Genomic DNA, 27,372 nt, shown 5'->3' on the forward strand with positions numbered 1-27,372 from the left:
CACTGCCATCATCAGTTTGATTAGTTGTTTCATACAGTCAGGGTCAGGTCGAGGCCAATCAGGGTAAAGGGAGGGCAGGTCTCGTTACTGTGTCTGGAGTTGATTTTAAATGAGGATAGAGGTAGCTCCAGATCCGCGTACACCTCTGAAAGTTTCGGAGCTGTGTTAAAGGGGTCATATGATGAAAATGTTAGCATTGCCACCCTGCATGTTTGAGCAAAAATGTGTCGTTTTGGGTGTGTTTTTTAAAATGCAAATGAGCGGATGAAGTGCAAACACTGATCACAATGATGGTGGTTTGTTGTAATTGAAACTCTATTGTGCTGTCAAGTCCTTCTTTTCTCTCTCTTTCTCTCTGCACTAAACGGCAGTGCAGTGGTTGGAGAGTTCAGATTAAGGAGGCGGTATTATTCTAATAAGATATCCTTATGACATCATAATGAAAGCCAAATTTCAATGACCTGTTTTTGCTCACACCTACAAAGTGGCAATGCCAACACCCTCATCACATGACCCCTTTAAGGTATGCAGGGCAAGGTGTTTTTAAATTAAGGCAGCTCACTCGTGCATTTTATTCTGGGAGTAGAATAAGACCTGTCTAGGAAACCGCCCCATAATGTGAAGTACCTAGGTCTACATTATGCTTTAATTGCCTATAATTATCAAAATTCTAAATCGAAACTGAATAAATAATTACATAATAAAACTGGTTAAAAATAAAAAAGTAGCTTGGATGTAGCAAGCTACTATTGATGTAGCTTAGCTTGCTACATTTCCCAGGGGGGCAGCTTCAGTGTAGTGAAGCTTCATTTAATGTGAAGTAACTGGTAGCTTAGCTCACTACATTTTCCAAGTAGCTTGCCCAGCACTGGGTTGAGGTTAAATCTGCATTAATTTTATTATTCAGATATGATCAATTTCCTAAAAACTAATCTTCAAGTTTTTTTAATGTTGCCTTAGTATTGCTCTTATGACCCTGCTTTGCATTTTCAAGTACGGTAAAAACCTCTTAAATAGTTTCTTAATTGGCTTTCTACTGGCATACATTATACAAATTACCTTATACGCTTTATTCTGACTTCACTAAACCAAAACTTTATTATCTTTATTATCTTCACATTTAAATAAATCCTAACATTCTTCATTTTTGCTTGAACTTGCACATGAATCAGCTTGACATTTAAATGTCTTATTAAACTACTTTCTGCAATAACCACATCCTAAACTATTCTGCAACATAGGTTTTTTATGTTAAAGAATGGATGAGACTTATAAAAGTTGCTTTCACAATTTTTTTATAATTTTGTTTATTTTAATTCTAGGTGGCACAAGTTTGGTGTGCATTTATGTTCAATTCTAAATCTTCGATCCACGTATGGTGACTTCATTCCTTTCTTCAGTTGAACACAAACAAATTTTATAAACAAATTTAAACTTTATATGAAATCTTTATCTCTTACAAATTTATAGTTTCTTCTTCAGAAGCATTTATTAACCCACTGAAGTCATTTGGATAAATGTGATTGGATGTGCTTTTTGGAGCTTTGCCATGTCAAGTCCCTTTTAAGAAGAACTTTTGACGGCATTTTAAGTTTGTGCTCAGCTGAAGAAAGGAGACATACATCTGGGATGACACGAGGATGAGTAAATTGTCATAGAATGTTTTCTATTTGGGTGATCTATTACTTTAAATCACTTTAAAATACCACACACTGAGGACATCTAGTGGTAAAGACCTGCAAATGCAACGACTAAAAACATTGCTATAAAAGTATTTAGACTTTTAGCAGTTTGATTCCTGCTGGATTTTATCTAAAAGCTCAAGGTTTTGTTAAATAACCTGTTCACGTGCTGGTAAATGCTAAAATTGCATTTTGTATTATCTACATTGACACTTTTAACAGTTTTTGGATCGTTGTATTTTGGCGTCGGTACCGGTAGTCGTCAGTAGAGACGCCACACTGCTTTCATTGCCTCTGCTGCCTCGCGCAGGTAGCGCCTCAGAGCGAAGATGGCGACGGACAAACAGAAACATGAAGGCAGGGTGAAAATCGGACATTATATTCTCGGAGACACACTGGGAGTGGGAACGTTTGGAAAAGTCAAAGGTAAAACCGTTTAAGGCGTTTTGTGTTTTGCACGATCGTTGTGTGAAAAACGGTAATTAAAGCGGAGCATGACCCAGACTGTAAATGCGGCTAAAGCAGCGGCACTTGTTGGCTAATGTTTGCTCTGTGTAGGCATGAAACAACATTAAAGAACAACGCCTCCTTTCCTGACTGATCAATAATGTTATACGATCCTCGGCTACCTGTCTGTCTAAATGCTTGTGTCAAATGTTGTGTGTATGTGTGGTTTATATAGGTGTTTTTCTTAGCTAACCCGGTTAGCTTGTGGTTTACGAAGTGATTAGTATTCTAAAGTTGCAGTTTGGTAGATGTGCCCGTCCACAGGCCAGCTGACTGTTGCCAGAATTTGTCATCCATTAAGCAGTTTACAAGTCTTGAGATGCCTAACAGTTACAAATGTCAGATAATTAATGAAAGAATAAAAGTTAGTTTTTACGCACGCGCTTTTTGTGAATAAATAAATATCCAAATGTACAGTGCATATTCATGATGACTAATAACAAACGTCTTATATTACACATTGCTGAAGACAGGAAGTCTTGTGTTGTGTAAATATATCGGAAGCAGATTGGTTGAGACACCTTGGTACTAACAGAATAAAGAAATAACCAGTTTCACAAGAAGTCAGTCCTTCTTGTATAATCTTCGTACAATCTGTGATTGTATGAATGAATGCGTAAGGTCTCAGTATGCATAGAAGAGTCAGTCAAACATTTCCACACGTACACACACACAAACTTTGGTCTGCATGACTGACTTTATGTTAATACATAACTAAAGCAGTCTAGTCCACACAGGCAAGCTGCTTTTAAATAGTAATGCACCTTGAAAGAGATCACGCATAGACTCTTAAGACCTATTCAAAGCATTGTTAATGATACAGCATTATCCAGTAAAAGGAAGCTTGTGGGCAAGGTCTGTGTATATGGTAGTTATTACTAGTTAAACTGAGATTTCTCTGAATTGTTTATGACAAAATCATTTGCATGACATCTGTGGTAAACCTCACATTTGTGTAGTAGCCACAAGCTTTTCCCCTAAAACATGGCATTGTTATTTTGAACTGGTCTTACACAAAACAATCTGGAGTTAGAATAAATCGAGTATAAACCTTGCAGGTTTAATATGGTTATTTTATATGCCTTATGTGAATTATTGTGCATAATTAATTCTCCTTTTGTTGGTATCGCTTTAGGCAAAGTTACCTTATCAGTGTGGAATTTTTATTATAGTTGTGTAAACCACCAGTCTTTCAAATAAAACATTCACTGGGAAATTAAAACCTTTCATTAACTCTTCTCTTAGAATCTACCTTTCAATTAACATTCTCCAGAGACTTTGAAGAGTTAAACCTAAACAAACATTTCCTCTACCTCTCTATGCAGTTGGTCAGCATGAGTTAACCAAGCACCAGGTGGCGGTAAAGATACTGAACCGGCAGAAGATTCGCAGTCTGGATGTGGTGGGAAAGATTCGGCGTGAAATCCAGAACCTCAAACTCTTCCGTCACCCACATATAATCAAACTGTAAGTAACTAAGAGTTTACTATGTATTCTGACATGTGCTTCTCAAGCGGTCACATTCAGATTCACCAATGCCATGTATCGATAATGAATGACAATATTGTTCACTTAAGGGGAACATTTCACAAAACTTTTTTTAAGATGTCAAATAAATCTTTGGCTTCCCCAGAGTATTTATGTGAAGTTCTAACTCAAAATACTCCACAGATAATTTATTATAACATGTTAAAATTGTCACTTTTTAGGTGTGAGCAAAAATGTGCCATTTTGGGTGTGTCCTTTAACATACAAATGAGCTGGTCTCTGTACTAAATGGCAGTGGCGTGGTTGGATAGTGCAGATTAAGGGGCAGTATTATCCCCTTCTGACATCACCAGGGGAGCCAAATTTTATTTTTTCACATGCTTGTGGAGAATGGTTTACAAAACTAAGTTGATCTTTTTAACATTTTCTAGGTTGATAAGAGCCCTGGGACCCAATTATAGCACTTAAACATGGAAAAAGTCAGATTTTCATGATATGTCTCCTTTAATATCATTAGCAGGACTATGACATGTGCTTTTTGTTTGAAACATTATTGTGAAAATAGCACAAGTAGTAGGATTGAATGAGAATGACCCTCTGTTTTTGTTTTGGGGTGACTTCCCCGGAGGCCATCCATGCATTTTTGTTTTCATTCCTTTGTGGTTTATTAGTGGCTTGGAAAGAGGGAATGCATGCATAGAAGAGGATGGAAAAGAGGGAGGGGATTTGCATTTTTTCCCATTATAGGAAGCAGTTAATGCTTTGCCTTTACTATAAACTGTTAATGAGTTTGTTTTTTCCGTTCACATTAATTTTTGTATGTGTGTTTATCTGTTGTATAGTTTTCCATTATTGTTAATATAGTTTTCCATTAACAAAACCACATGAATTTACTGCGGATAGAAAAGACATTGCTACGCTGGAGAGAGTTTTCTGGTCTTGCATTAAAGCCTCATAAAAACTATCCCTAAATAACTTGAGGATTAAATGGACATAGATTTTTGCATTTGAAATGCTTGTATGGTTTAGACATCGTTGGTGGCTGGTGACTTTTTTCGAGGGCACACGATGTGAAGTTCATTACAACGTGTATGTAGACCGTCATGTGTGTGGTTCGTCGTTTCAAAATATGTGTTCAGCGCATTAAGTAAATGTGCATCATGTGTTTTGTCAAAATAAGTGCCTGCTGCAGACGCGTCTAAAGGGTTCATGATAAAAGAGACGCTCACATTTGCCAGATACTCACATAATGTCATGCGTAATCAGAGTTTACTGTTAAGGGAGTGTCTAGCGTGTATTTTATGAACGTGAGCGTCTCTTTTATCATAAATGGTTTTGACGTGTGTGCAGCAGGCACTTATTTTGACAAAACACGTGATGCACATGGTTCACATGATGCAACAAACACATATTTTGAAAACACAAGCAACACACATGACACTTCGAACACATATTTTGAATGGTTAGTTCTCATTATGGCATCTGTATCGAAACTTATTATTACAATAATCTCTTAACTCATCATATTTATGCTCTACATAATGTGTTGGGAAAATGATTACACATCACTTTTTTATTTGACAGTTATCAAGTGATCAGCACACCAACAGACATCTTCATGGTGATGGAATATGTGTCCGGAGGAGAACTCTTTGACTACATCTGTAAAAATGGAAAGGTACGGCTGATTTATGGATCCTTAAATGTATTTGAGGTATTTTTTGTAATATTTTGGGTCAAGACTTAAGAATAAAGGGCGATTTATAGTCGTGCGTAGGTTCTACGCCGTAGCGTAGCTCTGCGTAGCCTGACGCGCACCTCGCAAAATTTTTAACAGCGCGTCAGTTCAACGCGGACCGCAAGCGCTGTGATTGATCCACCAGAACTCCTCCCGTCAGGTTAAAAAACTGCGTCATATGTATTTCCGTTTGTGACGGTGAAAACAAAGATGAGCCAAGTTGAGGAGTGATTTAACTCAAACTGCATCAAAAGTCGCTGTTTATTTACTTCCATCATTGCTGGTCTTCTCAAATTATACACAACAAATTGCTGTTTCTTCTTTGTTTGTGGGTTAACTTGCCCGGTTTCTTCTTCTCTGACGGTCGCGCTGCTACTGTGGTTACACGCGTGGATACTGTCTACCAGCGGTCGCGCATGTGTTTGCACGTCGACGCGGACGGCGACACAAAAGTATAAATGAAAACCGACGCGGAACCTATGCCGTCGCTGCTACGCCGTAGGACCTACGCACGACTATAACGAGCCCTTTAATCAACAAGAAAACAGAACAATAGGTGTGCACTTTAGTTTAGTTTAGTTCATATGATAGATTTTGATGTGTCTTGTTTCTGTGGTTAGTTGGATGAGAAGGAGAGCAGGCGTCTCTTCCAGCAGATCATCTCTGGGGTGGATTACTGTCACAGACACATGGTTGTTCACAGAGACCTAAAGCCTGAAAACGTCCTGCTGGATGCGCACATGAATGCCAAGATCGCAGACTTTGGTATGTAAGCGTTGAATGATGTGAATTAAGAGGAAATGTAACATTTAGGTTTCATTGGCTAGTTTGAGTTACACTTTATCTCCTTTCATAGGCTTATCAAACATGATGTCAGATGGAGAGTTTTTAAGGACGAGTTGTGGCTCTCCTAACTATGCTGCTCCTGAGGTCATTTCTGGAAGGTACTTTTCTCTGTTCCTCTTGGCTTTTCGCTGTGTTTTAACCCTACAGCTGTTGTTTGATCCTGTTTTAGTCTTACATTTTTCTGATCCTCTGAGCTGCTTTAAATAGATGGAAATTTGTCTTTTGTTGCTGTTCAGTGAGATTCCCTCTTGGCTAATCTTTAGCTCTTCTGAACCAGGTTGTACGCAGGGCCTGAGGTGGACATCTGGAGCAGCGGTGTGATTTTATACGCGCTGCTGTGTGGAACGCTGCCGTTTGACGATGACCACGTGCCAACACTGTTCAAGAAGATCTGCGATGGCATCTTCTTCACGCCTCAATACCTGAACCCCTCTGTCATTAGCCTTTTGAAGCACATGCTTCAGGTGGACCCCATGAAGAGAGCGACTATTAAAGAGATTCGGTCAGTAAACGCACCTGGCTTTTCTTTCTTACTCATGCGGAAAAGATTTAGAAAAATGTAAGGGCATTAGTTACTTCAGGCTCCATTTCTGTTTTTAATTATTTTTCTTTTTTCGGGAGGATGAGTGGTTTAAACAAGATCTCCCCAAGTATCTATTCCCAGAAGATGCTACGTACAGCAGCAATATGATTGATGAGGAGGCACTGAAGGAAGTGTGCGAGAAGTTTGAGTGCACTGAAGAGGAGGTGCTCAATTGCCTGTACAGGTTTGCTTGTTGTTTTTGGATCACATTAGGCTTGGGGGAATAGTCTACTCATTTTCAATATTAAAATATGTTATTACCTTAACTAAGAATTGTTGATACATCCCTCTATCATCTGTGTGCGTGCACGTAAGCGCTGGAGCGTGCTGCGACGCTTCGATAGCATTTGGCTTGGCCCCATTCATTCAGTGGTGCCATTTGGAGATGGAGTTGGAGGTGACCAAGCACATCAGCGTTTTTCCTGTTTGGGACGAGTGGTTGTACGGGCAAGTTTGGTGGTGCGGAATGGAACGTAGCGCTTTTCTAAGCGGATTTAAAAGAGGAGCTACATTTTATGGTGTAATGCACTTTTGGGAGTACTTCGACTTGGCGCAGTAACACCCTCCCTCTCCCATTATGAGATGGAGAAGGGAAGCGGACTTTTCAGGCGAGTCGAAGTCCTCCCAAAAGTGCTACCACGCCACAAAATATAGCTCCTCTTCCAAATCCGCCCAGAAAAGCGCCACGCTCCACCCTGCACCACCAAACTTGCTCGCACAACTACTCGTCTCAAACAGGAAAAACGTTGATGTGTTTGGTCACTTCTAAATTTATCTCTAAATGGTACCATTGAATGAATGGGGCTAAGCTAAATGCTATAGAAGCGTTGCAGCGCGCTCCAGCGCTTACGTGCACACACACAGATGATAGAGGGATGTATCAACAATTCTTAGTTAAGGTAATAACATATTTTAATATTGAAAATGAGTAGACTATTCCTTTAAGGGCATGTCAAAGATGGTATATTTTAACATGGTATATTGTACGAAAGAGGATGAAAAATGCAAGGTGCAAAAGTGATATCTTTTGCTGCAGTCTACTTTCATATAGACATTAGTTCATCATTTGAGTGGGAATCTGCACTATGATATAATACTGCAGTTCTTTCTTATTTGTTAAATTCAAATTAAAAACTGATGTGACGCTGGTTAAACTCTCTTGATATAGTAAGAAAATTACTGCGTCAAAGTTTAATTTCAGTCTTTTCAGGACTGATTTCATTTTAATTTTAATCTTTGACATGGCCTTACTTAGTCATTATTAAATATATCAAGGTTATATTTTCACAGAATGTTCTTAACATTATGTAGGATGATATGTGTCAAAAATGTATATAAAAAAATGTATCCACCTTTCTCTCACCTGTTCTTTGCTTTTTCCTTTGCAGTCGTAATCATCAGGATCCTCTTGCTGTTGCTTATCACTTGATCATAGACAACCGGCGCATTATGAATGAGGCCAAAGACTTCTACTTGGCCTCCAGTCCGCCAGACAGCTTTCTGGACGATCTGCCCGCGCACCACGCTGCTAAGGTTCACCCCGAAAGAGTGCCGTTCCTGGTAACCGAGTCTCAGCCACGTCCCCGGCACACGCTAGATGAGCTGAACCCACAAAAATCCAAGCACCTTGGGGTCCGGCGGGCCAAGTGGCACCTAGGGATCCGAAGCCAGAGCAGACCAAATGACATCATGAGCGAGGTCTGTCGTGCCATGAAGCAGCTGGACTACGAGTGGAAGGTGAGCATGTGATTTTTTTATGGAGAAGAAATGTGACACTGTCTCCAGGCTAAAGTCTCATAATCTAATAACGAGAATGAAGTTTGATTTCAATCACAAATTTTACATTGAGTTTAATCTTTGACATGGCTTTACTAAGTCAATATTAAAGATATCAAGGTTGTATTTTACAGTTCTTTACATTATGTAGAATAGAAAGCCTTGTCCTCTTGTGAAGAAGAAGAAGCTGGCGAAAAAATCGTCTGTGATTCTCATGCGTGTCTTATCAGTAAAGCCGGTTCGGTGATTAGTAGTAAACCGCTATCACCTGCTTTCAGATGGAGCGGCATTTACTACACAGAGCCGTATTTCACCGAAAGCTAGGCAAAATCGCGTTCATAATCTTGGAAGATCGCCTAGCTTCTTGGTGAAATATGGCTCTGTGTAGTAGGGCTGTCACTTTTGAGAAAAATCAAATTCGAAGGGATTTCGAATATCATGCAATGTATCTGAATATATTCAAATAGGTGCCCCCGCGCGCTTTAAAAAAAAAAAACACCGTAATGGAGATTAAATCACAAATTTATTAACAGTGACCGTCATAAACAGGACTGTCTGGAATACTTTTTTACTTTATGTCTGAAACAGCAGGTTATCAACTTATGAATAACAAACTTATATATTATATAATTACTATTACAACAAGCACACATACATAGCCTATCCCGCGCGTTTGTGAGCTGTCATTGACAAGTACATTATCTCTGCGCGTGCTGTTTGCTTGACCATTTTTAATGATAGAGAGCACAAACTATTTGATATTTGAGATGAAATTAAACTTACCATTAAGTTAAGCAGATCTCACTTGACTCTGTCGTCTGTGTGACGCGCGACAGTCAGCACATGATCATTTTAAATCCGTTTACAAGACAAATGCTGTTGTTTAATATAAAGTTTACATTGCGTTGTAAACATGATGAAATTATCTTCATACATGTCATAATGCGAACGTATTAACACAAGCTTTTTATTCTGCTATAATATTTAACACTATAAATAATAATATGTCATTTTATATAAAATTATAATTCTATCTTGACATGCACTTTCGGTTCATGTTGGTCCAATTTGATTTCCTCTCTTGCGCACAGTTGCTGTCATCGGTCTCACTCTCAGCCTCCTTCGTATTACGAGGTGTTACCGTAAAAAATGCGATACACTTTTAAAAAACTCGGATGGTTTATTTATAGTTTGAATATGGATATTTTACATCATGTTCGCATGAATATTCGAATATCGAATAAAAGGTGACAGCCCTACTGTGTAGTAAATGCCGCTCCATCTAAAACAGGTGATGGCAATTTACTACTAATCACTGAACCGGCTTTACTGAAGAGACACGCATAAGAATCGCAGGTGATTTTTTTGCCCAGCTCTACCAGTAACTTAGTTTTGGTAAACCATTCTCCACAAGCATGTGAAAAGATAAATCATTGAAATTTGGCTCCCCTGGTGATGTCAGAAGGGGATAATACCACCCCTTAATCTGCACTATCCAACCACGCCATTGCCATTTAGTATAGAGATCAGCTCATTTGCATGTTAAAGGACACACCCAAAACGGCACATTTTTGCACACACCGACAAAGGGATAATTTTAACTTGCTATAATACATTTTTTATATGTGATATTTTGAGCTAAAACTTCACATATGTACTCTGGGGACACCAAATATTTATTTGACATCTAAAAAAACTCTTGTGAAATGTCCCCTTTAAATTAAAACAGTGTATGATGAAAATAAAATTCAACAGGGTTTTCCCCCGTTTAAACGTATACAGCCGCAAAACATGCAAGCTTACGCCTGACCTCAGTGTACATTTATGGCACAGCTTCAAAGCAAGGTCATATCAGACCATACCATAGACCAGGGGTCTCAAACTCAAAATGGCTTGGGGCCATTTCTAAGACAGAAATTTCATCGGGGGGCCGCAGTGCTATTTTAACGTTCAAAGTACAATATTTCTGTAAATGTCATGTTTAATTTCTATTATTTAATGTATAATAATACTTGAAAATATATAAGCAGTGGTTTTATCTTTTTAATATACATTACTTTATAAAAGTACGTAAATCTGTTCTTGACCTTATCTTAACTAAGACCTATTATAACCTTGCACTAAACTAACAAATTAAATTTCTGTATACATTTATAAACTATTATAAAAAATTACCACCAGTAAGTGTTTCTGTTTTGATTTATTTTGGATTGTTTTCAGTCATAGTATTGACTTCATTATGTTATTTGTTATTTCAGTTTTAATTAATTTTCTATTATATGTGGGAAAATATTAATAAGTGAAAGTGATCCCATAACTTTTGAATGGGTAGTCCATGTTATATAAGCTAGTTGGACAGAAAAAAATAATAATACTGCTCTATGTGTAATTGAATAGTAAGCTACATGATAATATATTATACTTCATTATATATAGCAGTATACATACTTTTATCTTCTGTACATTTCTCCACATCTTTTCTCTTTTCTTAACCTTGGCACTTTGATGGCTCTTTTCTTATCTGTAGTTTAAAATGTGTTGCATTACATCTAGCGCTCTGCCTCTCTATGCGGTGTCTCCATTAGATGCTGTGACTTGTTGATGTGAACTAACCCCATCGCAGCTCGATCTTCTCTGAGTAACAGCTGAGTATCCACCCGGAAGTAACAAATCTTCTCTGGACAAACACTACAAAGTCCCGACCTGACCTGATCGCATGGTGACAATGATATGATTGACGCGAGGTTCAGTTGAGAAATTAAAATCCGATCACGCATTCCGTTATCCTCGACATACGGAGCGCGTGGTTCATGGCTACGTAGCAACGGGTGACGCGACCCACGCCACGGAGCGCAACTTCCGCTCCCGAGCACTTTGGAAAGTAAATGCTTTGACTCGTTTTAACGCGTTGTTAGACGCGACATGTGAACGAACACTAGAACGTTTAAATCAAAAATCAAACGAATATAAAACAAAGTGAATGAAAATTGTTCTGCGGGCCAGATTATGTTATATTTTTGAAAGGTGACGCGGGCCGCAGAGAGGGAGAGGGCGGGCCGCAAATGGCCCGCGGGCCGGGAGTTTGAGACCACTGCCATAGACTGATATATTACCAAAACCCAATACACCACCCAGCCCTATGTGGCATCACACTTGCTCGAGAGCGATTTAAGAGTAGACGACTAGCCCTGGCTGGGTCAGGTGGCCTTTCTGTGGCCTTTCTGCATGTTCTCCCTGTGTCAGCATGCGTTTACTCTGGGTACTCCGGCTTCCTCCCACAGGCCAAAAAACATGCAAGTTAGGCAAAAAAACAGTTCTTGCCATGAATATAGCCATAGATGTTGCAATGGGGTAAAGAATAATAAAAAAGAAAGAGTAGAGGACTCCGTATGCTTTCAAATCGCTGTTGCGGTACTACAATGTCACATCCTGATTTTTCTGTGCAGCGTCGCATGAAGTCGAGTAAGCCTTTTATGGTAAAGGGCCGAATAGTTGAATTAGCAATTTTTATATAAGTTATGGGGGGAGGACTGAGTCAAGAAACACTGCTCTACACTACAGTAATACATCATCATTTATTTAATTATAGCTGGCTGAGGTCTGTGTGAGTCATCAGTTTTTGGAAGAAAATAGTTTTTGTTCTTATCTTTAGCAGCTGTTGTTATCAACTGAAGCAATATTTCCTGTTTTTCAAGAGTGTGATAATTTAGACTCCCTAAAAACAATTGTTAAAGCTAGGGCTTGGTATTGCGACCAATCATTAGATTCTTTTGTATGAATCCGATTCAGTCCATTGTCGGTATGCAATCGATATTTCGTTAACAATTTTAGTTTTGTAGACATGGAATTTATTTGGTGTGCTGCAACTTTGAGGCTGTTTACACTTGGCATTAACAAGCGTTTTCATCGATCGGATCACAAGTGGACGACGTTAATACCAGGTGTAAACGGTGTTCAAAACGTTTTGAGCTCGTCCACTTTCGACCACTTTCAACCACATTCAGAGGTGGTCGAAACCACTTTCGATCGTATTGCTTTTGTAGTGTAAACGCACATGTGGTTGAATGTGTTCGAACAGCCACACGCGACCGCCTTTTCTCCGCCCATTTATCTAATCTGAGGTACTGAACACAATGTTTTATGCCTTTTCAGACTTCTGGCGCGAAAACACGTGAACAGCGCTATTTTTAGCCTTTCATAGATAAAACTAAAGCGGCTGATCTCCGCAGTTTCATTTGGCAAGCGTTTTAAGGTTGCGCAATCTTATTTCATCAATTGCGCTGAAATATCAGAGAAAGCTCTAACATATACATGTACAAAACACTGTGCAGCATGTTTACTTGCAAGACAAGCAGTGAACTCCGACATAATATTAGTTCGCTTCCATATAAATTCATCATAACTTAAATGACAGCGGAGAGACTCGCCCACCATCTCGACAGACCGCCCCCTTACAGTATTCAGGACAGAAGCGGTCGAAAGTGGACAAAAGAGACGGATTTAAATACCATGTGTAAACGTAATGTGTCTCTCTCGTCCACTTGTGATCCCATCGATGAAAACACATCTTAATACCAAGTGTAAACAGCCCCTTTAAGATTTACATGTAATGCACAGATCCAATATTCTGTTACACTGAATTGTTCACATTTACACAACAGACCACGTTTACGAAAATAATTATGAAATTTTGAATAGAATGTGTAAATATGTCCGTTCAAGTGCAAGGAAACATGAACCCAGTTTTTGCGTGCTGTCTGAAGCCTTGAGATGTGGCTTGCTGGGTTCATGCTCCGGTATTCTCAAACATCATGTGAGCAACGCATTAAGATCTTTTTCATAATAACCCAGTTAGTTACAGTCTATGTTAAAGTTGAACATCATTAACTAATGTGCGCCTTTCCCAGTAAAGTCAACTTTGTTGACTGTGGTGTCTCTTCATTTTGGAAGGTTGTGAATCCTTATTACTTGCGGGTGCGGAGGAAGAACCCGGTTACTGGCATGAACACCAAGATGAGTCTCCAGCTTTACCAGGTGGACAGCAGGACCTATTTATTGGACTTCAGGAGCATAGATGGTAAAATCATCATGATTGAAGTTTTCTCCAATAATGCTTTTGCATCTGAACTCATCAAATGCATTTACTGTTATTTAAAGGAAAACACCACTGTTTTTCAATATTTCAATATGTTCTTACTTTAACTTAGACAAATGAATACATTCCTGTTTTTTTTAATGCATGCACTTAATCTTTGTACAGCACGTTGTGAATGGGTTAGCATTTAGCCTAGCCCCATTCATTCCTTAGGATCCAAACAGGGATGAATTTAGAAGCCACCAAACACTTCCATGTTTTTCCTTTTTAAAGACCGTTCAGGGTAGTTACACGAGTAAATATGGTATTGTATGGCGGAAGAGCACTTCGACCTCGGATGCAGTAATATTGATGGAAGTTTGAGCGAGAGGAGGAGTAGTCAGGAGTGATGGAGTGAAGTGCTGCAAACTAAGTGCTCTTCTTCCATACAATATAGTTCTCATTTTTATCAGCTTTAAAAAAATCGCCACGTTTTGTTTTGTGCCACCTTACTTGTGTAACTACTCATGTAACAGTCTTAAATTAGGCAAAATATGGAAGTGTTTGGTGGCTTCTAAATTCATCCCCGTTTGGATCCAAAGGAATGAATGGGGCTAGGCTAAATGCAAACACATTCACGACAAGCTGTACAAAGATTAAGTGCACGCATTGAATAAAGATCGGTATGTATTAATTTGTCTAAGTTTAGGTAAGAACATAAAAAATATTGAAAACAGGTGGTGTTTTCCTTTAAATGTATTGCCAAAAGTCTCTTTGTCTGTTTTTTTTTTTTTACATCGTTTCTGCTTCTGCTCACTTATATTTATTCTGCATCGCTTAGACGACATGATGGAGGTAAAATCAGGGACCGCCACGCCTCACCGCTCCGGCTCAGTTGGGAACTACCGGACTAGCCTAAAGAATGAGAAGAACGAATGCGACGAGGCGGTAAAGGGGGACGGGTCCGCACCCTCCACGCCTCCGATAGGAGGAAAGCTGATGGAAGGCTCTCTGGCTTCTTCTCTTACCTCTTCAGTGGATTCCACCGGGGGAGAGATTTTTCCCCGTCCGGGAAGTCACACCATAGAGTTCTTTGAGATGTGCGCCAATCTCATCAAGTTGTTAGCACGATAACTTATGGTTCCTCTGATGCCTTCTTTCTCTCACTCTCTCTCTTTTTCTCTCTCTCTGTCTTCCTGGCTTTATTTCCTCTTTCTTCTAGAATACTGTCTACCTCTTTGTATTCTGGCATATGTGTCTTCACCCACAGCAGTCCTGGTCGCTCTCTCCTTTCGTCTCTCTTTTCTCTCTTTAGAGCAATAAGCATGCAGACAAGACTCCAGACTCTATGCATCCCATTTGCATGAGCAAGCTGAATAGTCAGTGGCATTAAAGTCAGCCAATATCAGCCTGTTTTAAGGGGTCTACAGTGGTGGAGAGATTTGAGATAAGGTGCGAGAGGGAAAGCATGGAGGTTATTAATTTTGTGCCACAGTCAGATGAGAGAATGATTGCCAAGCCACTTTATAGTATCAATACTCTTTTAGAGATGGTTTTACAATTCTTTTCTCTGGTTTTATAGCAAGGATTTCCTTGCAGAGAGTGAGGTGTGGAGGCGTCCGTGCATATACATTTTTTTGAGTTACTACACTGAGCTAGCTGTACTGTACACAATGATATTGCGATTCTTGGCAGACCAAGAGATTTAGAAATAATGGGCCCTTATGAGGCACGTGGGACAGCAAATGAGGCAGAAAGCGCTTTTGCACAGTTTTACTCGTACGTTTCTGTGGGCCACTGTCGTGACTGGCAGTCTTATTAAAGTGGCCAGCTAAGCAGGGCACTGGAATAGGAGGAGCCGACTTAAAAAGTGGGCCACTGATGGGAGGGGCCAGCTTATTATGGTGGGCACTTTAACACAAAGGGACAACTTGATAAGTCAGCCTTATTCTTAAGGAAGAGGCCAATGTAAGAACCAGTTTATACTGAAGAAGTGCAATGTCTTTGCCTCTTTCATTTCATAGATGAGAAAGTTTGTTTTGTCTTATGTTTTGCAACTATATCTGTCATGTCATAACGCACCATTTTTTTTTCATTCACCTACATTTTTCATAAATATACGTATATACAGATTGAATTTAAAAGCATTTGGATTTATATTTATCAGTGCTTTAATGGGGTTGTAGATTATATTGAAATTGTGATAATGGACTGGATTTTTTTTTTATTTGATTATATTGCTGTAAGATGTTTTAGTCCATACCCTGCTTTATCAAATATTTTTTTTGTACTATTTTAATTGTTTTACAAAACGATGTTGGCTTGAAAAATTCAACTGTTCCGTATTTTTTCTTCTTTCCCAAATTAAGTTTCTATATCAAAAAAATAACCAATATTAGAACCTCTGTATGGTTTTATTTTAGAGTTTAAAGCTGCAAAGATGCGTTTTTAAACAAACAAACTGCAGCTGATGGATCAAATATTCATAGGTTTCACCAGAATATAAATAAAATGATCATTGTAGTCTAAAGAATAAACATAGAGAATGAATGCTACAGACTGATGGAAAGGTCCTTAAAAGGTATTTATTGTTAAGGATGAACTAAACGATGATGTGGATGTTATCAAAAGATAAAATGCTCTGCAAAAATAGCACATTCCACATGCATGTGACTTCATGCGATCTTAAATGAGGCTGCACTGCGCTATGTACAATGCACAGTATACTTAAATCCAGGACTGCAACTAATTAAACGAGAGTGAAAATATATTTTATGTAGAGGCTTACTGACCAAAACAAGCCTTTAAATTCTTAGCAGTTGACACGGAGGAATTAATTTGTCTGCATTTCTTTTCTGTAAAATAAATTAATATTTTCTATACAACCAATGAACACTTTGAAATTAAAAATGAGTTTGAAATTGAACATAAACAGCAAAATTATGTTTAAAAAGAAAAGCAGACACTTCTAATTTGATTCATTGATGTTTTGAATATTTGTGTTACACAGGTCTAGGTTCCTAAAAAACGGGTTAGGTCCAGTGTCGTATTTGTTCTAAACTGCACTGTCCTTATAGATTCTTTATTAACAAAACTTTAAGCTAAAACTTGACAATCTATGCCTTGCAAGCCAGCTTTAAGACAAATCCTGAGAAAATACTACAAATTTTTCTGTTGACTTAATTCAACTGCCTTACCATTTGGGGGAAAACGATATAAAAGTATATCCGAGATTTAGCAAAGGACCCTAACAAGTTAAAGTTTATCAAGATCCCATTTTACTGACGTGTGTGAAAACAAATTAGGCCACATTTCAGTGTCTATGCTTGGCTGTTTGTTCAGCCTTGGAAGACTAAAACAAAAAATCTGTCTTAACTGCTTTAAAAATATGAGTTTTGTTATTGATCTGCTGAACGAGACCCTATCGAGGCTTGCCAATGTAAATGTACAGATAATTACTGATAATTTCCCATTTAAAGATGATTGTAAATACAACTACCTAATAAAATGCTACATGAAGACTGATTGCTTTGCTTTCTTTTATTAATACCGTTTGAATGTTTTTGTGTGAAAATAGCACACAGACATGTACATGTTTCATGTACACGCATCTAATGATAAAAATCAACGAATTAATCTGAAATGTAATAACCTACTGTAAATAGTATAATCTATATACAAATTTATGAATGTTTAAGTTGTTTATGGTTGCATATCAAACTTCTCAAAAGCTCTGATAGTAGACCACACTTCAATGTCTATTTAGTATTAACATTGTTACATAGATTTTGCTTTACATGAACTTTCCAATCGACTACTAAGATCATTTAAAAGTAATAATAATGATTTAAGATTTTTATAATTTTAATTTTTTGCCCTATTGACAAATGTCTTAAGAACTACAGTGACATCTAATGGTTACATTCTGAAGTGCATCTTTGTTTACAGAGCATGCAACCGAAGAGTAATAAATTATACATGTAAACAATTGCACATTATACTCTTTATAAGATTTTAATTTCTTAATGTTAAACTTAATTGCCAACTGTAAGGACTATGCACTAAATATGTTTACCTCTCCGTCTTTATGTTTCATAAACACGGTTAGAAATGCAGTTCGAGCTAAGGTACGGTAAATTGAACACTTCACACAAACTCTCCGCACACCTGCCGTAGTGCGTCATGGCGTAGGCAGCAATTCCCCATATGTGGCGCTGCCCATGCCGATATGACATCACAGTACCGCGAGAGCGATTAACCTTTCGAATCTCTCGCGATAATTTTATGTCATACGCCAATCCTTCTGCGCATCACCGCATGAAGTAGAACACGCCTATTGCGGTGTTAGCTGCCTGTTTACCATGGGAGTTTAGTAGGAGGACAGTTTAAAGTTAATCAAAAGTGTAGTGTTAAACGCAAAAACAGTGCTTTTCTTACAGCTGTCCCTTATCTTTGGATCTACGACCGTACTTCACTTCGGTATGTAAACAACACAGCACTTAAAACTTACCTGCGCCTTATCTCTTTACAGATATTTTCTACAAAACTGGGAACCGGTTTGTACTTTGCAGACATGTCCAGTCTTTATAATTGTAAAATGCAAGTATTAAGCATTCTTCCAAAACTTCCAGATATAGTATATCTTATTTCAAGAGACGGTGGATTAAGTATTTAGTAAATTATGAAATGATATGTATAGATATAATTCCAGGTTTGTTTACTTAAACCTGAATTAAATAATGTATTTTGTGTTTGTTAAAGTTGTGATACAGCTAGTCTCTCCAGTCAAGTGTGTAATCTGTGGCTGTACCAGGAACAGAATAAATCCATAAAAGAATGATATGCATATTTACCCTCTTAAAATGCATATCTTGTAAATTCAGTATCCAGATAACTTGGATTGTTTTGCCTTCTGTCGATCTCTTTAGGAATTTGAACAAAACAGCCTTTGTTTCTATTTATGAAGAATTTGAAACATGTAAGTATTAAGAAGAGAAAGCTTAGTGGACTGACTGACAAAGTCAGCAGCTTGTTGGTTAAATCAAGTTTAATTGTTGCTTTGATAATTCACTGAATAAGTCAGCAAGGTGGACCTCAAGGCAAAGATCTTGTCTCAAATTGCAAAAGTTTATGGTGCAATAAGAGTTACATTTATGCATTTGTTCTTTTCCCAAAGAAATGTAGATTATATATACATTTTATCAGTACATCTATTACCTGGATATGAAACCCTATGACCTTGATGTTGTTAGTGTCATGCTCCTCTATTGGCTATGGGAACATGTTGCAATAGTGATTAATTTATTGTACATTATGGCTACTTCCCTTAATGTCCAACTCATATGCGTATATACAGTATAAACATTCATGTATCAGCGTGTGTCCCTCCGTGTGTTGTGTTTATGTATCAGTTTCCTCTCACTGCTAAGTAATTCAGCTGACACAATGTTTTACAGAAAGCAGGTTTTGTGTTTCTGTCTGCAGTGACAGTGCAGCGTTCATCTGGTTTGCGTCTCTTCATCTTAATCATCAGATGTAAATAAATGCAAGTGGTGCTTACATATAGCTGCTATTGAGTCACATTTTTTACAGGTGAGTGACTGACCATAAATAAAATGTCCTGTTATGTTATTAGTTTCAAACCTGTATGATATCTTTTTTCAAACATTCAGATCAGATGTTAGGCAGAATGTTGGAGACCTTTTCATTCACGTTCAATGTATGGGCATTAAAACAGCATTAACATCCTTTTGAATCTAACCTCATATGTTCGTAGAAATGAAGTCATATGGGTTTGAAACAACATTCGTGTAAATGGGGACAGAATTTATTTTCTTTAAATTTACTTTCCATTTATTATTTTATTGTCTACTACAGTCAGTTTTTATCTCTTCTACACTCTAAAAAAGAATGTGTTTTTTTACACATTATGTGTCCTTTTGTGTTGATTTTGTGTTAAAAGTAACACAAAATGCGTTGCTCCAGTGATAGCACACAGGTGTGTCAAGTTTGGGACAACGCATTTAGTGTGTTGTCCCAAAAATAACACAGATTGTGTTGATTTTAAAGGTCCCATAGCATGAAAATCTAACTTTTTCGACATTTAAGTGGTATAATTTGGTCCTCTGCGCTTCTGTTAACCTAGAAAACATGAAACATGAAAAAGATCATCCCATTGACTTATATTTGGGAAACAATTCTCTGCAAGCACAGAAAAAATATGGTAATTGAAATTTGGCTCCCCTTATGATGTGGTTTCGACTACCTCTGAATGTGGTTGAAAGTGGTCGAAAGTGGACGCGTTCAAAATGTTTTGAACGCCGTTTACACCTGGCACACTTGTGATCTGATCGACGAAAACGCATGTTAATGCCAAGTGTAAACAGCCTCTTACAGTCTCTTTAACACATTCGTTTTTAAAGTGTAACCACCCCTCTCTCAATTTTTTAAAGTTTGTTTTAAATATGTATTGTTGGTTCTGTCTACATTAAGCGTTTGTAGCAGCAAATCTTTAAAATATATAAATCAGATGTAGCCTACTTGTACATAAGCCTGCTCACCTTCATGTCTCCAGAAGAGGGCGATGTATCTAAATTCATGTGTGATGCATTTCCATGATCAAAATAAACAACCTCCACACCATAAAAGTCTTTAAACAAACACAAAACACCTTAACACAAGAAGTCAGTCCTAAACCTGATATTCCAATCCTTTTGTAGATTACCGTGGAGCAAGACAGAAATACAACTTTTGCTGTTCATTTACAGTTTATCAGTTGAATGACAGCACCTCATGTTACATTTTAATAATTATGTTTCATGTGTTCTGCTATTATTTTGATGTCTGTTCTTGTTTTCCCAGTCATCCACCTGAGAGAAAATTACGCTTACAACTGTCATGACTCAAGAAACACACTTCTGCTTTAATCAACAAGGTCAGAATCAGCATTCAGCAGCTTTGCAGATCATGTTTAGCTAAACGAAAAAATGCTTCTGACTTCGATTTGAATAGTGCAAAGGAGCACATTTTGTTTATATTCAGCAATATTTACAGTGTCAAACAACATGGTCGAGTTGTTTTTAAAAAAAAATTTAAAATGCTGTGGTGGTTGAAAGAGGATGGCAGTAGAAAACACGGGGGGGTGGAGAGAAACAGAATATGTGTGTAAAGGCCTCCTGAAGGAGGAGAGCAGAGGGAGTTTGACTGGGATAAGGAGGAGAACGTTTCTAAGCTGTGTAGAACGGAAAAAAGTTTTTTTGTTTGTATGAAAATCTGCAGGTAAGAAAATGAACAAATATGTCCTCTGTAGACATTTCGTCTTGCTGAAGGCTTTGCTACTGTGAAGGCTTAGCATGCTATAAATTATTTATAGTGAAATCAGATACATTTCAAAAGCTGGGTATGTTAATGTCGTCATATTAAGTGCCACATTATTTAGATTGTGTATATGTAGGCTACTATTATATTTTATAGACTATTTTATGGCTGTTTTATTTCCATTTATCTTTCTGTAAGGTTTTAGTACAAATTCTGTTTTTATGGATGGTAGTTTTTGTCTAATGTCATATTGGTTAGAAGTTTATTTTCATTTAATTATTGAAAATAGTAAAATTTTTCATCTGATATAAGCACATAAAAATCTATATTTTTTCTATATAATTATATATAATTCAAACAGAGTGGAGCGAGATCTCTCCTGGCATCGATACACCATATGGATACCAGCTTGACCTAGACCTTGTTAAATACGTGGACGATATTGACACCATTCGCCGACTGGATTTTAAAAAGCGGCCGAGGGAGGCAAGCCCTGCCTCTGAGCCGCAGAGCATTATAAGACCCACACACTGGACATCATCTGATTCTCTGTCCTCTGTAAGCAGTGATGAGGCCAAAAAGACCTCCCTCTCCTTATTGTCCTCTTCTGCTTCCGTCAACAGAAAAAGACCCCCACTTCCTCATCACCATTCCAAACCTAAATCCTCAAGTAAAGGTCCTGAGGTCTGTCAAAGTCTATCCGCCCATCACAGGGATTCGGATGGGACACCGCCCCCAGCCACACAAAATCTTCCATCAACCACATCAAATCCTCTAGTGGAAAAGACTTTGGTAGAAACATGCAAGCGTTTGGAACATGAGAAAGGACCTCCAGAACCACACTCACGTCGAAGACTGGCCAGTTTTGGTGGTCTTGGTTCTAGTGGTTCCCAGTCCCCTTACACTAGCTTGGGTGGCCTAAATCAGCACCGTACCCAAGGTGTTTATAAAGGTGCTAAAATGACGGTCCTGGACTCAACAACCCAAGGAACTTTGTTAATGGGGAACTCCCATAAGATCAGCCCTTCAAGCTCTGGCCGGGCATCTCCAGTAAGCAGTGTCAGCCCGCTCCACCTGCAGATGGTCAGGGATCAGATGGCAGCTGCATTACAGAGACTAAAAGACCTGGAGGAGCAAGTAAAGGCCATACCTGTCCTGCAGGTGAAGATATTGGTTTTGCAGGAAGAAAAGAAACAACTGACCGCCTTGGTCAAGGGCCATCACGGTCAAAAATCCGAATTCAACTTGTCTGATGAAGTGAAAGAGAGCAATAAGGAATCATCAGAAGATATGGAAGGCTGGGAGCACAGTGCCAACTCTGGTTTGATGGAGTTCAAACAGCTCGGCGTTGAAATGCAACTGCTTGAAAAGAAGATCCAAGATGCGTGTATTGAGACTAGGCAATCCTCAAGCTTCGGAATGAGGGATTCAAAATATGTCGCTGTGGGGGATGACAACTTTCGTGAGGGCGTTGGTGCCAAACTTCAGACAAAATCGGTAGCTGTCAGCGTCACTGAGACTATGCTCGGTGTGGTGTCTGACAAAGAGACGCAGCAACAAACCATTCAACTTTTGAGTGACAGGATACAAACGCTGGAGGCTGAGCTTAAAGAGGCAGAAATGGGCAGGTTGAGGAGTGAATTACTAGAAGCAGAAGCAAGGAATCGTTCACCACAAGTGAATTGCACTGCTACCCAGACTGGGTTGCAAACTCGCACTATTGGAGTCGGAAACCACACCCACTTTGTACACTCTTGTGTTGGGGTTGGTCCAGAACAAATTTCCAATGATGTTGGGGTGTCCTGCACGCCTAATATGAGGGCTGTGTCTTCTGGCCCAGACTCACCTATGGAAGATTGGGAAGTTCACAAAAGAGTAGAGAGGAAAGATCAATGTGTAGGAAGCATGTGCATGCCAACTTGCAGCCAAGGCGTCGGAACTACAGTACGTGTGTGCGATGCTGGCACGATGACTTTGGAGACATTAGAGAAGAGAAGCATCTCCTGTCAAACAGTGGGCTCAGGTAACTGCATGGTCGATGCAAATGTCAACATGGTCAAATTGCTAGTTTCCCAAGGAACTGTCACAGACCCAGTGCGGAGCAGTGACTTAGCTGTGATGGCGGTCCCACAGACCACCTCACAGCGAACCAGCACAGCTGGCTGTACGGTCTCCCGTACCACCAGCACTTCCCAAACCTGCATATCTGAAGCCAGCACCAACACAAAACACACACTGACCAGAGAGAGACATACCAACACACCACACACAATCACTCGAACTTTGGCGGTTGGGGATGGAAAGGTTTGTGATCGGGTGCGCTCTCTAAACAAGTCCATAGAAAGAAACACAATTACCACTGGTCCACCTAAGGTTATGACACGTGACATTGGTATTGGATTTACAAATATTAATGAGAACACTCTGATTGGGCTTCGTACACGGAACATCGCATGCGGCCCTTCCCGATTGCCAGATCCTGTGAAGACACGTAGCATTGGTGTTGAGGTGGGGGACGGGAGGATACGTGATGCAGAAGGGTTGCAGATCTATCCGCAACCTGAACCTGGACTTGATCATTACATAGATCGCATGCAACGATTACTTAAAGAACAGCAGGACCTGCTGACCGACAGCCAGCCTGGGTCAAAGAATGAGGTCACACTTCAGTCTCTTGGTCAGCTAGATACACAAGTTGAAGGTAATTCTGTATCTTTGTGTCTGATTGTAAATGGTTTGCTATATGACAAATACATTCATAGAAACTTAATGTCTTTGCATTTTCCCAGTCTTTGGACAAGGCCAGACTCCAAAAGTGGATGATCGCTCAAAGATTAATCAGAAAAATCCGATGGAGCTCCAGATGTCTGCTGCTCTTCATGGTATGAATTTTTAAGTCAAAAGCAAATCAAATCAGTTTGCCAGTTTGTATCTCAGTCAATGCTCCACCCAAAAGAGAACTGCAAAAACCTCCGTTGATGTTTTTCAAGGGAATCTATTCTAGCCTTCCTCTATTCACTGGAATGTGAACAGGAGGTGAAAATAGCTCTCTCTGGTCTGCCTTTTGGCTGATTGAGCTCTACACTTAAGACTTTTTTGGGATTCTGGAATGCTCTCTTGTCCTGTGGCAAACATAGACATAAATACCATCCACATTGCTAGTCGCATGGTTTGCGAAAGGCAGGAATGCTCTTTTAAAAATCTTTATTACAGAATAAAAAGAGCCTATAAACAGGTATTTGTTTGTGCTGTCAAAAAGATATATGTGCCTGGAAAATGGTTTTGTTTAAATAATGGTTTTGTTTAGTCTAGAAGCAAACAGGAGAAGTTTTAGGAGATGAGCATATGAGTTTTTACTTTTATCACTTAGTGCTATTAATTTTCTTCAGGCCCAACTAGTGATGATCACTGTCTCAGGTCCATCATGAAAAGGAAAAACTTGCATCCGAAATCCACAGATGGTGTGAATGTCCCTGCGCCTGCACCTCGTAGGTAAATAGAGTTTTATTATTTATCAGAGCTTGTAAATTAAAATTCAGACCCAGCAGTTTTGTCAAGCTCTTTTACTTTTTGGCCACTAGGGGGCGCTAGACATGTATTTTTCACGCGCCCCTAGAGGCCACAAGCGCCGCAGCACTGTCGCAAAGGAAAAGAACTGGCCAACCTTAAAAGTAAACTAAAAACTAAACATTTAAAACGCTAAAACAGTGTTTCCCAATCCTGGTCCTCGGGCACCCCCTCCCAGACAGTTTTAGATGTCTCCTTATTTAAAACACCTGATTCGACTGATCAGCCTCCTTCCAAAATGGTAAACATGTGTCCCTAACAAGCTGATGAGTTAAATCAGGTGTGTTAAATAAGGAGATATCTAAAACTTTCTGGGAGGGGGTGCCCGAGGACCAGGGTTGGGAAACACTGCGCTAAAAGATCAACATTTTGAGACACCAGGGAGAAACGCAATCATGTTACAACTTTCTGATAAGGAACTCGTCGTGGTAGAAGCCATTTCTCAGTCTGAAGGTTGCAGCCTCCGGATGTCGTATTTCTAAGCTGCATACATCATCAAGACTGTCTTATTTCAGAATATTAACGATTATAAAGTTGACTATTATACTTAGTTAATCGTAAATTGTTGCAGTATGCTTATGACTTGCGAATTTAATGCTCAGTTTACCTTAATAAACCAGGCTTGATGACGTATGCAGCCTACATATTTGACCTCCGGAGGCTGCAGCCTTCCAATTGAGAAACGACCAAATTATTTCCTTGCCTTTTTCGAAACAAATTAACACTTTTTCATGAACACATGAACGCAGCATCTGAATACAGGGAACTATATGCAAGAAAACCCCAGTGATTTATAAAGAAGATCGCATTTATGTATGAATCAAGATTGTGAGTTTATATAAAAATTGCCTTAAAGGGGAATTGAACCTCGGCTTGCCCGTGTCATAGGTAGGTGACACTAACACGGTGCCACAGAGTCACATAATAGAAGTTGCTCTCTGCACTCCTTCAGTAGCCTCCAGCAAAATTCACATTAAAAACAAATTGTGTGGATGAAGTGACGTATGCCGTAAAGCAGTCGAATTTTGTAGTTTTTTTTGCCCTCTGGTTACTACCAGAAACCTTAAGTTTTAAAGTACGAGTAAAAGCGATACAGACCCCGTCAGGCTATGGTAAGACATGCCATTCAACCTATTTAAAGTGATGTACTATCACAAGGGTCTTGAAAATGTATTATGAAGGTTGAAAAATTACATGGTGTCGCTTTAAATTAATTGGAAATTATGTGTGATATGCAACCTGTTAATCTACTGCAAGAGTTCGGAAATTTCTCTTTCAATAGAGATGTAGGGGATTCTAGGGATGAAGAGAACAAAAATGGAGAAAAGAAGCAAAAGGAGGGAAGTGCCAAAGTGAAGATTTCAAAGAAAGAGAGGTACAATGCTTTTTCTCATATCAGTGCATAACCACCCAGTAGACTTTTTTCTGGCTAGTCCAGTTCGTCATGAGTACTCATTGTACGTTTTTTTATAGGTACAAATTCAGCGAGAAGATGCAATCTGCCTGCCAAACACTGGAGGTCAATCTTCATGGCAGTAAGATCATATCTAACAGAGAACTGGTAAGCTACAGAATAATAACAGATTTATCTTTGAATGTGGGTGCTTTCTGTAATTTTCTATGTACTGTACTTTGCTGAATGGGATCTCAATCAAAAGTCTTTCACAAAAATTAAATTATTTCAGCTTTTTGCTTAAAAATTGATGTTTTTGAAGAGACCTACCCATATTTGAGAGGTAATAAAAAGAGAACTAATGAAGGTAGGATGAAAGGGTTTTTTTGAAAGCAGAGGGTTTTTTTTTTATTTGATATATTGTATGTTTATATATTTAAATAATATTTTCTGGAAGGCATTAAACTTTTGTGAAAATCATGAAAAACGCTGGTGCTGGCTGGCAACTTAAAAAAAAAACGCTGGCGAGGAAAGAGTTAAAGGTGCAATGTGTAACTCTTAAAGGAGTCATATGAGCTGATTTCATGAATCCTTTAAGAGTGTTAAAAGTTGTCTGTGCACATAAAAGATCTGTGTAAAGTTGCAAATATTAAAGTTTTAAATTCAAAGAGATCATCTTTGTAAAAGTAAAGCCTCATAGCATGACGTTGTCATACTCAATTCTAGTCAGAATTTGAGTCTGATACCGCTCCATTGAGCTAAAATTATGAGGCGTGTCTCAACCGAAAAATGCCTCTGCACTCAATTGGATAGACATACGCCCAATCAGAGCAACGGAGTGTGTGACTTATGTTGAAATGGCGTCTTTAGCAGCCTGACCGAACTGCTAGTAATTTCGCTACAATGATACTAACATCATTGTAATTATACTAAGTCTGAGTTAGCGAAGGTACATCAACACCTACTATGTTTACAACATTTCATTTATATCACAACATTAAGTATTTACTAAGTCATACAGTAAGACTTTCTCTTACCATTTGTACGTTAGGTGAACTTCATCCACGACGATAGCTACCCATTACGTTGGCTTGAAAAATATCGGAGCCTAGCATGTCCCTCCACTTATTCAGCAGTCACGATTCCAGGCTTCCGAAAAGAAGCTGGCAACGACCGCTAATTATATCCATCTCGTCGTGCACGCCGAGTTGCATCGCCGTGATACCCATTTCAGTTGCTTCTTTAACTTTGTCCTCCATAGGAAGGACGGCGAAAACATAAACAAATGCCTTGATCGCGTTTCTCTGTTCCTCTTTTTAAATCAATGCTCTGTCGATATCTTTTAGAACAGACTCAATGTCAGAATCCATACATCTGAATTCACCAGCGGCAGCCATTTCA

The 27,372-nt window shown here is 38.8% G+C and overlaps 2 protein-coding genes across 9 annotated transcripts; both read left to right on the top strand.

Moving 5' to 3' along the window:
* The first annotated feature begins 1,949 nt into the window (after positions 1 to 1,949).
* prkaa1 (protein kinase, AMP-activated, alpha 1 catalytic subunit) lies at positions 1,950 to 17,219 on the top strand. The gene is made up of 10 exons (XM_073861097.1): positions 1,950 to 2,108; positions 3,515 to 3,656; positions 5,262 to 5,355; positions 6,036 to 6,180; positions 6,272 to 6,359; positions 6,539 to 6,767; positions 6,883 to 7,028; positions 8,233 to 8,581; positions 13,571 to 13,697; positions 14,536 to 17,219. The coding sequence occupies exons 1-10, from the start codon at positions 2,012 to 2,014 to the stop codon at positions 14,826 to 14,828; spliced, it is 1,710 nt and encodes a 569-aa protein (XP_073717198.1). The 5' UTR covers positions 1,950 to 2,011; the 3' UTR covers positions 14,829 to 17,219.
* Positions 17,220 to 17,968: 749 nt separating this feature from the next.
* kank1b (KN motif and ankyrin repeat domains 1b) lies at positions 17,969 to 26,292 on the top strand. Of its 8 annotated transcripts, none has more exons than XM_073861098.1 (9): positions 17,970 to 18,173; positions 18,623 to 18,672; positions 19,151 to 19,286; positions 20,556 to 20,628; positions 21,373 to 23,712; positions 23,801 to 23,893; positions 24,401 to 24,503; positions 25,861 to 25,953; positions 26,052 to 26,291. In XM_073861098.1, the coding sequence occupies exons 4-9, from the start codon at positions 20,592 to 20,594 to the stop codon at positions 26,215 to 26,217; spliced, it is 2,832 nt and encodes a 943-aa protein (XP_073717199.1). In that variant the 5' UTR covers positions 17,970 to 18,173; positions 18,623 to 18,672; positions 19,151 to 19,286; positions 20,556 to 20,591; the 3' UTR covers positions 26,218 to 26,291. The 8 variants fall into 8 exon arrangements, with proteins under 8 accessions (XP_073717205.1, XP_073717206.1, XP_073717199.1 ...); XM_073861099.1 differs by having other exon boundaries at positions 19,158 to 19,286; XM_073861100.1 differs by having other exon boundaries at positions 19,179 to 19,286.
* The last annotated feature ends 1,080 nt before the right edge of the window (positions 26,293 to 27,372 follow it).

Source organism: Misgurnus anguillicaudatus, chromosome 22 (assembly GCF_027580225.2).
Source record: "Misgurnus anguillicaudatus chromosome 22, ASM2758022v2, whole genome shotgun sequence".
Lineage (NCBI taxonomy): Eukaryota > Metazoa > Chordata > Actinopteri > Cypriniformes > Cobitidae > Misgurnus > Misgurnus anguillicaudatus.

Bases quoted from the DNA above. Each gene is read 5' to 3' on its own strand.
- prkaa1 (XM_073861097.1), top strand. From the start codon at position 2,012: ATGGCGACGGACAAACAGAAACATGAAGGCAGGGTGAAAATCGGACAT. The intron at 5,356-6,035 runs GTACGGCTGATT...TTCTGTGGTTAG, and splicing joins ACATCTGTAAAAATGGAAAG to TTGGATGAGAAGGAGAGCAG. The intron at 6,768-6,882 runs GTAAACGCACCT...TTTTTTCGGGAG, and splicing joins CTATTAAAGAGATTCGGTCA to GATGAGTGGTTTAAACAAGA.
- kank1b (XM_073861104.1), top strand. From the start codon at position 20,592: ATGACTCAAGAAACACACTTCTGCTTTAATCAACAAG. The intron at 20,629-21,372 runs GTCAGAATCAGC...TAATTCAAACAG, and splicing joins CTTCTGCTTTAATCAACAAG to AGTGGAGCGAGATCTCTCCT. The intron at 24,504-25,860 runs GTAAATAGAGTT...CTCTTTCAATAG, and splicing joins CCTGCGCCTGCACCTCGTAG to AGATGTAGGGGATTCTAGGG.